The sequence below is a fragment of the Lynx rufus genome, unplaced genomic scaffold (assembly GCF_022079265.1).
Source record: "Lynx rufus isolate CCGP_SWC_20201006 ecotype Redwood Valley unplaced genomic scaffold, mLynRuf1.p SCAF_12, whole genome shotgun sequence".
Lineage (NCBI taxonomy): Eukaryota > Metazoa > Chordata > Mammalia > Carnivora > Felidae > Lynx > Lynx rufus.
The window spans coordinates 42,429,681-42,446,071 of record NW_025814826.1 but is presented as its reverse complement, the minus strand read 5'-3'; the positions used below and the strand labels follow the sequence as shown (position 1 = coordinate 42,446,071).

At 33.9% G+C, this 16,391-nt stretch overlaps 1 protein-coding gene across 2 annotated transcripts in view; it reads left to right on the top strand.

Annotated features, from left to right (window-relative positions):
• CSMD3 (CUB and Sushi multiple domains 3) overlaps positions 1–16,391 on the top strand; it is a 1,257,946-nt gene that overhangs the window by 1,140,673 nt on the left and 100,882 nt on the right. For both annotated transcript variants that reach the window (XM_047073797.1, XM_047073796.1), the window contains 3 exons: positions 2,033–2,221; positions 2,895–3,072; positions 4,178–4,323. In XM_047073797.1, the coding sequence (XP_046929753.1) occupies positions 2,033–2,221; positions 2,895–3,072; positions 4,178–4,323 (513 nt within the window). The remainder of the gene's footprint in view (positions 1–2,032; positions 2,222–2,894; positions 3,073–4,177; positions 4,324–16,391) is intronic.

Here is a 16,391-nt window from a genome sequence, read left to right as displayed (position 1 = left end):
CATGGTTCTAAAATAATTACAATTTGCATTGTGCTTGCATACATAATTTAAGAGCACAGGATCACACATCATCCTTTACATAAAATAGAAATCATTTCTGCCACCTCTCAGTGCAGAATCAACCATGTTCCCAAGGAATTTAATTATTTCAAAAACAGTTGGGCAACTGATTTAAGTTTCTTATTTGCTGCTAGAAGACACAGAGCTATATTTGTAGTTCAGTCAATGTGCCCTTGAAAAAAGATTCATTAATTGAATAATAAAAGCATAAAAGATATAGAATTTTTACTATTATTGATATAATATTAATATTTTTGACATGAGCCATAATGTGTTAACAATGATCACTAAATATTGTGAATTATATTGAATTTTAAAACTATCTCTTCTTTAATGCATTTATATCAGTTGAGTTAATAGCATTTTTGAGAAATAGGTTAATTTATACAGATTCAAAGAATCAATGTTACTTTTGGATGATTTTGTGATTAGCTTTTAAGAACTTTCTGAATTTTGGAAAAAAAGAATATCATACAATTCAGTATATTTTTCTACTGAAAAAATGGCTGCCAAGATTAATATTTTACTGGCAACTTTATTCTGATGTTAAGCCCCCTATTGTAAATTTTATGGGGTGAGAACTTTTTCCTGAAAATTTAAAATCTATCCTATATTTCCTTATTAAGGCAAAAAGCTTAGAAAATAAAATGTTATAGAAGTTATCACAGGATTATATATCTGTCTAAGTCTTATCCTGCTCCAAAGTATCTAATTACCTAAATTTATTGTGATACTCTTTCACAATATATGGAAGTCAAATCATTATATTGTATACCTTAAACTCATGCAACACTGTATGTCAATTATATCTTAATAAAACTGGAAAAAAAAACCCTTTTAAACATGAGAAAGGGTTTATTTAGTAGAGTAACAAATTCTGACTCCTAATCATCAAATAATACACATTTGTCTTAAACTGGAATGACTCCTTTGGCTTTGATATTTGTGTGTGTGTGAAATATGAATTCAAATAAAAAAGACAAAGAATAAAAGCACTTAACATATTAAATGGATTGTTTATTAATTCTGAAATATCTACTTTTAAAATTTGAGTTATATTTTTAATAAACAACTAAAGGTTACATATTCAAGTATAAATGCAGTTTTGATTTGGGGAATTTAGAATTCAATGGTCAGGAGCAAAATATTTCTGACCACTGATAATTTAAATTTTATTAATTACAATATAATTGTGAACTTCTTGAAAACAAAATCCCAAATATTAATAATATTGATATGAGTATATGAATATTTATGCTGTGTATAGTTTCAAAATTTATTTAGTAATGCTCATTAAACACATACCGTGTAAAAGGCAATGGACAAAACTTTTAGTATATAGTGATAAATATAATAGGAGCTTTGATTTCATACAGAGTGTAGTACAAGAGAAGTATGAACATATAAACATGCAGTTATACTAAGCCAAAAATATCATGATAACTGAAATATAAAATTTATATTAGAAGGAAATGTGTTTCCTAATATTTTATCTTATTAAATAACTTATTTGGAGAAATTGAACAATGGGATATTATGGTTTGGTTTTTTTTAGAGAAAAAATAGTAAAAATTTAAAAAGTCTCAGAATTAGGCTTACACATATGTCTATTCTATTCTGTGTACATGCAATGTAACCACGAAGCAATTGCATTCTATGGATAGGAATTAGAATATGTCTGATTAAATTTGTACAAGTAACTTACATTTTCATTGAAAGTTATAATTTAGGTAGGTTGCATAAATGGGTGTAGCAACTGAATGCATTTCTATGAATCGTACTAACATTTTAAATATGACAATTATAGACACAAGAAGTTTATATCTCACTGCCATTGACATCACTTATTATAAATCTGAATTACTATTTTTAACCATCAGTGCTGCATTCATTTTGCAAGTTGCAAATAGTACCCGTCTGTGGTATTCTGATATTCAGCAACGAAAATCGTTTTCCTTTTTCCCTTTTCCAGCCTATCAGTTGCAAAGCTGTCCTGATCCACGCCCGTTTCGAAATGGTTTTGTAATTGGCAATGACTTTACTGTGGGTCAAACCATTTCATTTGAATGTTTCCCTGGATACACACTAATTGGAAATTCAGCTCTCACTTGCCTTCATGGAGTGAGTCGTAACTGGAATCATCCACTTCCAAGGTGTGAAGGTATGCTTCTAACTTGAAGCTATGTTTTAGGTGATATCGTCTGTGTTTCATAATTTTTGTCTTGGCACTCTATTTTGTCTTCCTTTTCAAATAGCATGTTAAATGTGTAATCTTTCTTTCAGTTGAGAATTAGAGTCAGGTCAAAACCCTGAAGGCTCCAAAATGAATAACTGATTTCATCATTATTGGCAGGAATTCTAACCTTCTCCATTAGAAGTGAAAATATAGTTGATTAATACTTCAGAGCTTCTCCTGTGTCTCTCTGAGTGCGTGTGCCTGTATTTAATAATCATTCTTATACAAGCCAATAATGCAGCTATCGCTACTGAATTTGGGCTCATTTTCTCTAAAAATCCTTTTGAATAAAAAGGACTTGAACCTTTTATAAGGCTTTGTATGTATACACGATATGAGATGAAAGTTGAACAGCAGAAAATCTAGTTTACTAGTCTAAGAATAGTTAGTGGTAACTATATAGCATACCTCACATTGAAAAATAAATAAAAGCAGATTATATGCATGTATTGCCAACCTCATTTTATATACCTTAACTGAGATAAAACATAACACAGATATATTTTATACTGCTTGAGAGATGCAATGTTTGCCTTTTTCTCTATCATCAGTTTATTGTTATTTTATTTTAACATTTTTGTGTGTGTCTTTTCTGTAGCTCTTTGTGGAGGAAATATAACTGCAATGAATGGCACCATTTATTCTCCTGGGTATCCTGACGAATATCCTAACTTTCAAGACTGTTTTTGGCTTGTAAGAGTACCCCCTGGGAATGGAATCTACATCAATTTTACTGTGCTTCAAACAGAACCAATCTATGATTTCATTACTGTATGGTAAGCCAGCACCATTGTTGTTGATTGATTCAACTATATATAACGGTGAAACAAGGTAGGAATGAAAACATATCACAACCCTCTGCACACATTGCCATCTGATATTTGAATTGGTGTGAGTAACCGAGGGTGACAGTGTGTGGTTTGTAGAATGAGACAAACAAGAGAAATAGGTTTTGGCTTATTTGCCCATGAAGTAGCTAAACACTTAGAACAAAAATTTTCATGGGTGAAAAAAGATGGAAAGTTATTATGAATAGCAGAATAAATGTAAGATAAGCAAGTTCTCTATAACACCAGTGAAATTTAAAAGCCTATGTTCAAATCATAATTATTTAATGAATGAATTTGTATTATAATTTGTTATAGAATAGTATCTTTGCATTATAATTATCCTGTTAATGAAAAATCTTTATTTAAAAATATATTATAAAGGAAACGGGGTGCCTGGGTGGCTCAGTTGGTTGACCTTCTGACTTCAGCTCAGGTCATGATCTCACGGTTTGTGGATTCGAGCCCCATGTTGGGCTCTGTGCTAACTGGTTGCTCTGAGTCTAGAGCCTGCTTCAGATTCTTGTGTCTCCCTCTCTCTCTGCCCCTTCCCCGCTCATACTCTGTCTCCGTCTCTCAAGGATAAATAAACATTGAAAAAAATTTTTTAAATTAATAAAATATGAAGAAAATCTCTACATTAATTCTTGACAGTTGGTTACAGAACTACTAGATGAGTCTAAGATTCCTTCCAAATGTAATAGTCTTTGTTTCTCAAGATTATTTTGAAGAAAATAAAAGGAGGGCAAAACTCAAGTGTTTGGAACGAAATGGGTTGTGGCAAAAAAAGAAAAAAAAAGGACAATGTAATTGGTTACAACTAATATGGATGCATTTTATTTTGGCAAATATGTGATGTATTTTTATACTTTACATTTTTAGATATATTATTACCTAAATAAACATAAAATGTACCAATATGATCTGGCCCTCATTGGGTATTTCACCTCTTGTCTCTTTATCATTTCATAAGTAATACTTTCTTCAAATCTTGTGCAAAACTTCCTTTAAAAAAAATCTCAATCTCTTTCTCTTCTGTCTCTCTCTCTAACAGGGATGGACCAGACCAAAACTCACCTCAGATTGGGCAGTTTAGTGGCAATACAGCTTTGGAATCAGTCTATAGCACTTCAAATCAGATTCTAATCAAATTTCACAGTGATTTCACAACAAGTGGCTTTTTTGTGCTCAGTTATCACGGTTGGTATTATCTAAGAGTTTCTATTTTAGTTGACACTATTTCAATTTAAAACTGTCCTGGAAAAATTGAGTGTAATATATATTTAACCAATGATTGAAAAGGTATTAAAATTTGACACTTTTTTTTTAATCATTTCAAACACATTTACTTGCAAAGAATGACCTCGTCTAAACGTTTAGGGGCATTAAAATGTGAGCAAATGGAAATAGGAAATAAATCAGTCAGTAATTACTCAGTAGAAAATAATCATTTTTGTGTGGAAACCAATAAAAGAGAACCAGCTGTTCATATTTTATTGCATGTAATTTTCAGACATCAATAGATTTTTCAATACAAAATGTTTAATCTATTCAACCTGCTGTGAGTCTTTCTAAAAATAGCATCCAATATCTTTATGCTTTGGATAATATTATTCATTTATACTCTTATTTCAAAACCGTTTCTATTCTAGAATCTTACAGTTTTAAGTGACTATTCCAGATCATTAAGTTCATAGCTTTTACTCCTGTGAAATAATTTATGAAGAGTTTCAATTTTAATTCTTTTTATAGATTTATTCTGGGTCCTCTCTTCATAACATTAACCTTTTGAAAGAACATTTAGATGGTTGACAGAGCTTTTTAAAAAAGTTCCTTTTATCTCAAATTGACTGTATTCCATTATAAATAAGAAAATGTTTATTCCTAAGGCTAAACCCTTTCTCTGCTATGACCATAGTTCCATAAAGCACTTTCTGCTTTATGATTTTGTCAGACCAACTCCCTGTGTAACCAACAGGATCAGTAAGCTACTGTATTACATTTACAGAAGCTATGTAAAGATTTGATAGATGAACATGTGCTTTGTCTTATTATATTAAATACAATGCAATATTTTCATCTTTTTTAATACAAAGTAAGAAAGCCTTTGATATTCAAAGCTTATATTCCATGAAAAATACCTTAATTCAAGTATGGTTATACTCAAAGATATTTAAAGCCCATCGGGTCTAGAAATAGAGAATAGACAGAAAATATTTGTTTGCTTAATCTCAGCATTTACCAGGCAGTAAATCGTATACAGTTTGTGCATTTTTAGTGGCTCACAGCTGTCAGAGCTGCATGTACACTCTGGCATTGGCCGATTAGAAAGTGAGGCATTCTGGGGCACCCAAGTGGCTCAGTCAGTTAAGCGTCCGACTCTTGATTTCAGCTCAGGTCAGAACTTGATCTCACAGTTCATGAGTTTGAACCCCTGTTAGGCTCTGTGCTGACAGTGCAGAGCCTGCTTGGGACTCTCTCTCCCTCTTTGTTCCTCCCCCACTCAGGTGCGCTCTCTCTTTCTCTCTCTCTCTCTCAAAATAAATGGATGAACTTAAAAATATGGAAAGCGAGGCATTCAGTGAGATGACTTTTATTCAACGTGTTAATTTTTTTAAGAACTCATTTGTCTTAGGTTTTGTTTTTTTTTTTTTTTACTGAATTAGTCATTGATGCTGACAGTATGTAGGTACAGTCTAAGGCTACAAAAGTAGCTTTATTACTTTGATACATAATCTTAACCTGGGAACTGATACATTAAATAATAGTTAAGGTCAAAAGATGAATTGTTGCTGAACTGTATTTTGTACATGTTTTTTTCTCTTCAGGGGACCCTGCATAAATTTCTATTATTTTGTGTGCTGCCTGAACACGTACTAAAGAAGGAATTATTCATTGATAAAATCTGAATATCCATAAGATTAGCTCTATAGAGAGCATAAATTCTTATAAAACTTTGGAGATGTTTCACAGGAGAAATATTGCCAAAGAAAAAGACGTCTGTGTGCGTGTGTGTGTGTGTGTGTGTGTGTAGAAAATATAAGGATGACTGAATGTCACACACAGAATATAAAGTGAATTTACATGGACATTTATATGAATGTCTATACATATATTCTCATTCCAAAATATGTTTCACTTGATTTTTATAACTAATTTTTGAGTCATGTACAATATAAGAGAATTAGCTTAGGGACAAGGAAGATCAAATATTCATTCAGCACTTTGTTTTCCAGTTGACTTTGGACAAGTTACTCTTTGGCTTTGGCTTTCTTCAGTTGTAGAACAACGTGGTGGGATTGCTGACAGTCTGAATGAGAGACTAACTCTAGAGAGAGAAATTACTCCAATACAGCAATATATTAGGTTGAACTATATTAAATTATTGGTCAAAAAATGCTGAATATTTGGCACATTTGTAGAGCTCAACCCAAGTAAGTGCTGTCGTTGTTACTATTATCAGCATGAGATTGCAGCCATGTTAGGAAACTGCAGGCAATGGATACTATACAGTTACCATAGTGCCCGGCAGAGTTAACGTTCAGTAAATGTTCCTTTCCTCGGCATATCTTATCTCACATTTTAGATTTTGTAATAGAGGGCTTATATTTATGTTTATACATTAAATTTCATAATAGGGCACGACTGCCAGAGCCTAGAAAACCCGCCATTGAATCAACATCCCTGGGAATCTTACCTAAACCTCAAAATAACCTTGAAATTTGAGAATGTAGCCAGGGCTCATGTTAAACATTGACAGATGTCTTCCATTCCACCCTCCTTAGTAGGATAATTTTCCTAAAGCACTGCTTTCATTCTGACTCTCCTTTTCAAGATCATGGGATCCCTACATTAAATCAAATTTAAAGCTACCCTATAATCCAGTTCAATGAATCTTTCTCCGCAGTGCGTGCCGGCCCTGAGCACAATCAGATTGGTTCTCGTGCTGCCTCCTCAACTCCCATTCCTAAATGATTTCTTACTCATATTCAGTTCTTTTTGTCTCCCTCTCTTAAGTTCCATATCCCCCACTTCTTGGTAATTCCAACTCATAGGGATCTTAACCACCTTCTAAATTATTGCACTTTTCTTACCAAACTTTTGAGAACTTAATTACATCATGGTGTATTCTTGCAAGTTTAATAATAGTGAGTACTTTTTCGAGGACATAGATCACATTTATGCTTCCTAACCTTTTTATATTTTTATTACTGAGTGATTATATTTTAGTGCTACAGTGGGAAGTGTGAGTTCAAATTCTTTTTTTTTTTTGAGTTTGAGGTGTATTACTTAGAACTTTTAAAGATTATTTTATGATCATGAAGATGAGTGCATATTTTCACTCACAGAGACAAAAAAGATGACTGTTTTCAAACTACTATTAATATAATTAATACAATATAATACGACTACAAATATAGTATTTGCTTCCTGAGCCCATTTTAGGTAGCTATGACTCAGTGCCAAAATGAGCTCCGTAACAGTCAAAATATTGGTCAAGTTGCTGAGTAATTTAATAAGTAAACCAGGGAGGTTATACACTATTTAACACTTATTTTAAGCTGATTAAGTCTATCTAAGCTTAGAATGGTTTACTCCCCAATTCAGTTTTCTTTAAACTCTGTTACTGATTTAATAGCTCCTTATGTTATGCCCTGCTGTAAGTCAGAAGTGGTCTTCTTAGGACTTGTGTATTTATTTTATAAATTTGACACATTAATCTTTTCATATACTTTCTTAAGATCACACTGATCAGTTAGGCTTTATTTATTAATGTATTTTGAATATATTTGAAAAGAGTAAAAATGAGATTTTCCCCCTACCCTGACTGCCTTTATGACATTCAGCCAGCCATCTGTCTTTTATAAAATATCACCTTCATAAAACCTTTCATGATCAAAACTAACATTCATAAAAAGCTTTGAAAAATGAAAGTTCTGTGCAGTGAAAAAATAGGACAGGTGTAAATGTTGAGGCACTTTATCTCAGATATCATATTTCTTTTTTATCTGAGGAAATGTTTTTGTGTCTCTATTGCTGGGATTGTAATTTCCTAAAGTAAGAGCTAAATTTTCTTGATATCTGCCATAGAGTCAAGATGTGTTTGGCTTATAACAAATAATAACAATATTCAGTCCTAATCAGTGGCTTCCTAAAAGTAAATTACACAAAACTGGTTTTAACTGCATTGTTTTTGCAGACACTGACTTTCCATATCAATCACAATAATAGTAATAGCTACCATTTACTGAAAACTTAATATGTTGGATACTCAGCTAGCTACTTTTCATGTATTATTGCCAATTTTTGTGATAGTTTTACAAAGTATTATTACCCCCATTTTAATAATGAAAGAACTAAAAGAAAAAAATTAACCTACATCAAACTAGAGAACTAATAAATAGAAGAGCTGCCTGGAATTCAAAATAGTTTCATCGCACCCCAAAGAATGACCTCTTTTTAAATAATGACGACAGCATTAGCAACAATAAAAATAGCTAAAATATATAGAATTCTTACTAAATGCCACACAATGTCCTAAGCTGGTATTGCCTAACACATAGGTTATATTTATAAATTTTTTAAATGTTTATTTATTTTTGAGAGAGAGACAGAATGCGAGTGGGACAGGGGCAGAGAGAGAGGGAGACACCGAATCTGAAGCAGACTCCAGGTTCTGAGCTGTCAGCACAGAGCCCAACGCGGGGCTCGAACTCATGAACCATGAGATCATGACCTGAACCGAAGTCGGATGCTCAACCAACTGAGCCACCCAGGTGCCCCACACATAGGTTATATGTAATGGTAAATCAAATTTTTCTTTAAAAATTCAGCCCACGTGATTTTCATTTTTAGCCAGGTAATAGGTCATCTCATTTTCTAAAAGATAACTCTCCTAATTAAAACTTAGAACTTCAAAGCGCTTAGTGCTTCTCTTCTTCAGGACCTACAAACTAACAAAAACATGTAGGTTTATTGCAACTTAGTATGTTCTTTACAGTTTCCAAAATGTGCTATAATCACTATGTGAAGAGAAGATAGTTTTTATTGGGTGTCTGATTTATGGCAACCAAAACAACTAGGAAACTATAGTATAGCCAAAATATATATTTATTCATTTAAAACTGAAGGTAGTATTATTACACTTAAATCTATTATCCAGGGCATCACTCTTTCTAACATCAGAATATTAGAGGACCTCACTTTATATACAGATGACTTTCTTAATAACCATAATAGAATTCAATTTATATTTTCCATTGTTTTCCATTATTGGAACAACTGTAAAAGAATGAGTTGATTATATATCGGCTTCCAGATAATTTTTAAGAAATGTATTTAAAAGGCTTGTAATGTCTTTTAGGTCATCTTTTAAGTTTCTGTTGCCTTTACAATAAATGCTGCATTTAGGGAAAGTATATTTAACTCCACAAAGTCCCATCCTAAAAGAGACCGCTGCAGGTATAAGCACACATTTTATATAAAACATAAATCACCATTGCTTTGAACTATGTGACCCCTTTGGCTCACACAACCTAAAGACCTGACCTCCTTTTATATGTCAGTAGATAGAGCATTGAACTCAAAGTGTTTCATTGTTTGATATCTGGAGAGCATAGGGGGTTTGGACATCATACAATATTATATATATATATATATATATATATATATATATATATATATATATATATAATGTGGTGAAGAAACTAAAAAACCAAACTGATGAAACCATTTTGAGGAAAAGATAATACCATTTACTACTAAGTGACTAAAATCATGCCAAAATTGCTTACTGTATTTTGACATTTGGCTCTACGTGCACACCCATTGATAAGTTGTAGCACTGATTTTGTATGATGAGTAGGTTTATTTGTTTACTGTAATGAGTGAAACAACACACCATGAGGGACTCTGTGGTGCCCCAGTAAAGAGGGTATTAGGAGAGGCTTGTTACAGGAGTTGGGCTGTGTAAGATGGTTCTGGAAGGTTCAAGGAAGCATGATTTATCTCTGGATTGGGTGTTGTTAGAAAATTGGAGACGTTCTATAATTGGATGTCTTGGTACTTTTTTTTTTTTCTAGAAGGTGGAAGGAATGGAACATACCTGGAACAATAATTGGTATGGAAGCAAATTTGCTCATATTAGCTGAGATGGAAGTCTCTTGGTCATTTTGGCAGTTTGGATAGTGTTGTTATTTTTTGTTGTGCTCAGACATAATTATGGAAAGGTCTTCTTTTTGTCTTGTTCCAACAAGGTCAAAGAGTTGTCATGTCTGATGCTAGATGTTAGTGAAATTGTTATTGGTCAACAGTGGAAAGTCAGGGCCTGTCAATTAGAGCCAGGCCAGTTCGAAGCTGAGAGAACACCTGAGCTGTGTGTTTTGTTTGTTTGTTTGTTCTATTTTCTTTTCAATATGCAGGGCAGTTTATGATAGTTAAAGATAGCTTATAGCATCTTTGTTTAAAGCCAAAAGCAAAGCAAACAATGGTGGTGAACAGGGAGAGGAAAATAGAGACTGACAAAGATCAAATGATGATGCTGATGTGTTCTGTTTTCTACTGATGTGCCAGGTGACTCAACTACATAGAGAAGAGATCCTTGGCATATCACTCTGCAGATTCTAATGAGCTTAGTACTAAGGCAAGATATTTTCAATGAGCTATCTGAATATTGGGAACTTAATTCATACAGCAGATATTGAAACGTTTTTATGGATAATTCAGGACACTTCCTAATAGTTTTGTTTACTATACTTCTGTTATTCCATCTCTAAAGAAATACCAAGAGTGACTTCTTATTCATTCTTTTCTCATGATAGGGACTTATTCAGTCTAAACTCTAAATCCAGACATGAGTCATTTTCTCCTGATTTCTAAGATTCTTCCTTATATAGGCAGAGAAACAAACTGATTGTAAAATATTAATGGAGTAAAAGTGATATTTGTAAGTAATTTAAGCACTGCTAAAACTTTCCTGTATGGTTCATATCAACTTGCTAGCAGATTTTCTCCAAGATGGAAAAAAATGTGTGTATTATTTTTCTCACTTAATTAGAACTTGGAAGCATTTATTTTAAACACTCCTAACTCTTCTTTCAAGTGGGTCTGCTTTAATTTACTTTCCATAACTTTTGAAATAACATTGAAAAATGTGCATAACTGAACATATCCTTATCAATGCTTTTCCTCCTCCAAATCTTCCCCAAATCATGAAATTATTGTACTTCAATTAACCTGAGTCACCATGAAGCATACCAGTGGTTAGACAGAGCTTAGAATTTATAAGGGAACAGAGAAAATTATCATTTTTTCCTCTGTAAGAGATACTGTGTTGGTACTTGGCAGAAAGGTTGCACACTTGTGCTTTTTTGGTTTAGAGAAGGAATGGCAATTTGTCAGTGTTCTGTGTTTTTTATGAAGAAGCCTTTAATAGTTCAGTTGAACCGAAGTAGATAAATGTAGCATTCTTTTCTGGAATTGGGTTGAACATTTCATTATAAAGAAAATAAGAAATTAAAAATAACTGACAAATGTTTCCAGAATTAAACTTTAAAGTGATAGAGAACAAACTGAGGGTTGATAGAGGGAGGAGGGTGAGGGATGGGCTAGATGAGTGATGCATATTAAAGAGAGAACTTGTTATAATGAGCACTGGGTGTTGTATGTAAGTTGCATGAATCACTAAACTCTACTCCTGAAACCAATATTGCACTGTATGTTGAGTAACTAAAATTTAAATTAAAATAACTAGCTAACTAACTAAATAAGATTAAAAAATAATAAAGTGACTTCAAGAAGAAAATCTGTTGGACCAGCAACAGGACATCTATACACATCTGAACCAAACATGGCACCATATAAGCAATAGTCATCCTCCAAAGATACTGACATGTAGAATATGATGCCCCCATGTAATTATTAACTAGTAAGTGGCATCGTAAATCTGAGGGACATGTCAAATGAAATGATTCTTATAAAAAAAAGAACACAGGTTTAAGTCAGAAGTATATTCTAAATATGTAAATATCTATTATACAGCTTTTTTCATTAATGGTCATAACTGTAAAGGTGCTTCTAAATAGAACAATCCGCGAAAAGCATGGACTAAAATATATGTTCTGCCTACAACCGAATGTGTGGCCTTGTTTACCTCATTTCATTACTCTAGGCCTGTTTTATTCCTTCCACTCCCTAAAAAAGAAAAAAAAAGTCAGACTAAATATTTGTATCATAACTTCTAGTTCAAACAATCTAGGGTACTACCCCATATAATATTGAGTATTCATCCTAGACCTGTTTATTTATCAAATGAGTTACTGAAGCTAAGGCCTTTCTGTTATAGTGTAGTGTACATCTGGGTAAAACAAATAAGGAATCTCAGCATTTTCAAATATCCAGTTTAAAGCACAATAGAACCAACGTGAATAGTTTGATGTGTCCTGGGAAATCACATGGGTACTAGCCCTTTGAATGACATCGGGGTTGTGAGCAGAGTCATGTCAGATTGAGATTATATGTGTCCGGGGCATAGCCGTAATCACAGCTGCCATGCTCACGTTAACCTTTGCCAAACAGGGACTGCATTCTCCCTTTGAAATGAAACGTGTCTGGCACAATTCTAAGCACTTTACAATATATTAACTCATCTTAGATTTATGTTTATTTTGCAGTTGAGAAAACGAAAGCCCAGAGTCTGAGCAGTTTACCTAAGGTCATGGAGCTAACAAGTAGCGGAGCTAACAAATAGCAGAGCCAAGATTTGAACATAGTCAGCTTCCAGAATAAAAACTAGGTCAGGCTGCCTTGTGCACAAAAGGTTTTACTCATCAACACAAATTGGAAAATATATATCTTTCTTTCCAGTGATGTTTATTGGGTTGATAGAAACATCTTCAGAAAAATCAGAGCTGCACGGTTTAATTCCTCTTCAGTTACATCACACCTTAAACTGTTGGCTTATTACACCCTGCTCCTACCAACCAAGATAATATGCCTAAACTATTCATAATTATTTAAGTAATTCTCAAGTCAGAGTGTTTTTCATAAATAAAAAGTGAAACTTGGGAAAAGCGAAAGTATATTTTACCACATGTTCTTATTCATCGGCGAACACCAAATATGTGGAAGGAATTGAACTCCAATTTGATACAAGAGCTTACCCTTATAGAGTACTTACTATGTGCCAGGCACTGCTCCAAGTGCTTTGTGTATATAAACATTTTGATCCTTATAATCACCCTTTGAGTTGGCATAACATTATTACTATTATCACTGCTATTTACAAGTGAGAAGAAGTGAGGTTGAGATTAAGTAACTTGCCCAATATTTCCCAATTTGTCAGCATTAGAAACAGGATTTACAACCAGAGAGAGTCTGGACTGAGTTCATACTCAATATGGTAAGAATTTATTTCATATATAGCTTTTTCTCATTCATTATTCATTCTTTCATTGTCCTAGCATTCAGTCACTCAGCAAACATTTATTGACTACTTCCAGGCCAGGTACTGTGTTATGACCTGAGAAGTTAGCTGCTGATAAGATAATCAAAAGTCCCTATTCTCACACAGTCTATATTCTAGTGTAAGGAAATGGACAGTAAACAATTCTTATGGATTGTGAAAATTGCCAGAGGGAAAATAGATGTGAAACAGAGTAACTGCAAGAGGTTAACTCTAGTTAACATGAGTTAATAGGGACAATGTCTTTATTTTAGTCATCTGAGGGCAAAGTTATAAAAAAACACAGGAAGATAGGTTTCAAGAAGGCAAGATAGATAAAAATAAAATTGTATAGAGCATAGTTTTAGACATGTCATCAAATGTTACCCTGTCAACCACTTGAGAGCAATGTTGATTAGGGAATGGGAGGGAATACAGTAAGGGTTAGATTGTAGATGAGTTTGATTTTTCAAAGTTTCTTATTATGAGAGTGTAGAGATGTGGTTTAATATTTTTTATGAGGTGAGAATGGCATCATAGGTGGGTGATATGACAAATCAGGGGTACTTGAGTTTTAAGTGGAGGAGAGGAACTCTACATTTGCAGCTAAAATTATAAACCAGTCAATAGGTGGGGCTGAAGTTAATTAAACAAAGTTAGAGGCCCTTGGAGAATATAATCAAGACTTTTAATTTAATGTCAAGCCATTTGAGGACACTTGTGAGTTTTTTTAGATCCAATCAACAATTATTTAACACCCGCTGCAATATAGACTCTTTAGGAGTCTCTGGGTATCCACCTTTGTCCCCTTCCAATTGCGTTTATTTTTCTTACTGTAGCCAGTTATTTTTTTAAAGGAGATATCTGATCATATTACTCCCAGATGTAAAACTCTTCACAGGTTTGTCATTCGCCTCAAATTAAAATAAACAAATCCTGAGTGCAGCCCATAGCCTCCTGTCGGACTTAGCCCCAATTTACCAGTCTTTCTCATCCCTTCTCACTCAGTCCAGGGCTCTCACCCAGCGCCAACCCCCCCCAGCCTTCCTCTTTGCTGGCATTACACTTGCTGATTCCTCTGCCTGGGTTATTATTCTATGTGTCATCCCTCTCCCCTACACACATACACACTCACACACACACACACCTTGTTTCAGCTAGTTAATTCCCACTCATTAATAAGATAATTTGATTAATATCTTTCTGATAATTAGTGCCTTTAAGCGCACAATTGTGTCTGCATATTTTTCACTACCACGTTCCCAGCACATAAGATGTGGTGTCTGATGCATACTAGGCCCCCCATAATATGTATTTAATAAACAACAAAATAAAGTGTTAGACACTACAGGAAATGTAAACATGTAGGAAATGGTCCCACACAAGCTAAACATGGAGCAACACTAACACATTAATGAGTAAAGGTGGAATAATTCAAGATAGTAGAACCCTTAATGCTAAGTGTTATGGTTCCAATATTCAGGCCTGCAAGGCTGTCAAAAATGACAGTGTATACTAGGGAATTAACATGGTAAATATAAGGGACGTGACAAAATTCAGATGAAATGTAGCAGACATCTCATATGAGGGATGGATGAGAATTAAGGTAAGAAAGTTGCTTTATCTAAGATTACAAATTTAATCTGTAGGCCAATGTTTATACATTGACAGTAGGGAAATGGCAGCACCAAAATAATTCTCCAGTCCGAGTTGATTTGTCTGAAAATGCAGGAGAAAATATGGCTTAGTTTTCAAGCACGTGGCTCAAATTCTGGCTCATTGAACTGGGTAAATAATTCAACCATTCTGAAATGGAGTGTCTCTCTTAGCAACATGAGCTATTTACACATATCTTGATGTAGTAATTTGGGCATTAAATGAAGTAACTCATGTAAAGTAGCTTGCAGAGTTGTTTGCACACAGTGGACTCCTAAAAAATATAGTCTTACCTCCCTTCCATCGCTTCCTTTGTGTATAGGAAGGATTGCACTAGAGAGACACAGAAGGCAAGAAACATCCTGTAGACAAACTTAATAACTCATGTGCATTTATTTTCTAGGGCTGCTGTAATAGAGCACCACAAACTGGCTGGATTAAGCAAACAGAATTTTTTCCCCTCACAGTTCTAGAAGCCAGAAGTGTGAAATCAGTGTATCGACAGGGCCATCCTCTCTCCAAAGGCTGTATGTGAGGATCCTTCCTTGACTCATTCTAGCTGCTGGGGGTAGCCAGAAATCTTTGGCACTCCATTCTCTGTCCCTGTCACATGTCTTCCCTGTTCATCCATCTCTGTCTTCTCTCTTTTTATAGGGACAGCATGGTGTTTTAAGGGCCTGCCTTGATTCAATATGACCTCAAATTAATTCATTGTGTCTGCAACAACTCTATTTCCACATAACATTCTAAAGTTCCAAGAACGACATAAATTTTGATGGGCACTCAGTACAATAGGTTTGAAATGACAGGTCTACACTGAGAAGTTCGCAGAAAGAATGTAAAGACACTGGACAAATTGTAGACTTATTTTAGCAAACAAACCAGCAGAAATGGATGAAGATTGAAAACAGAATTGTTGGAAGCTGTTTATGATTTATTTACTTTTTGTAGTACTTGTCTTTAAGAGTCAAAAGAAAAACAGATGCAAAGGAGTTTCCTTCATTATTTCCTTCTCCTTTACCTTATAGTCAGAATTATATAGTTTTACTGTGTAAAACCTCTCAGGGCCTGCCTAGATCTCATTTCCTAGCACTGTCACCCACAATTACTTCTATTTTATGCCCACTTGCAAATTTAAAGGGCATAATAATCCTAGGGAAGACTGTTCAGA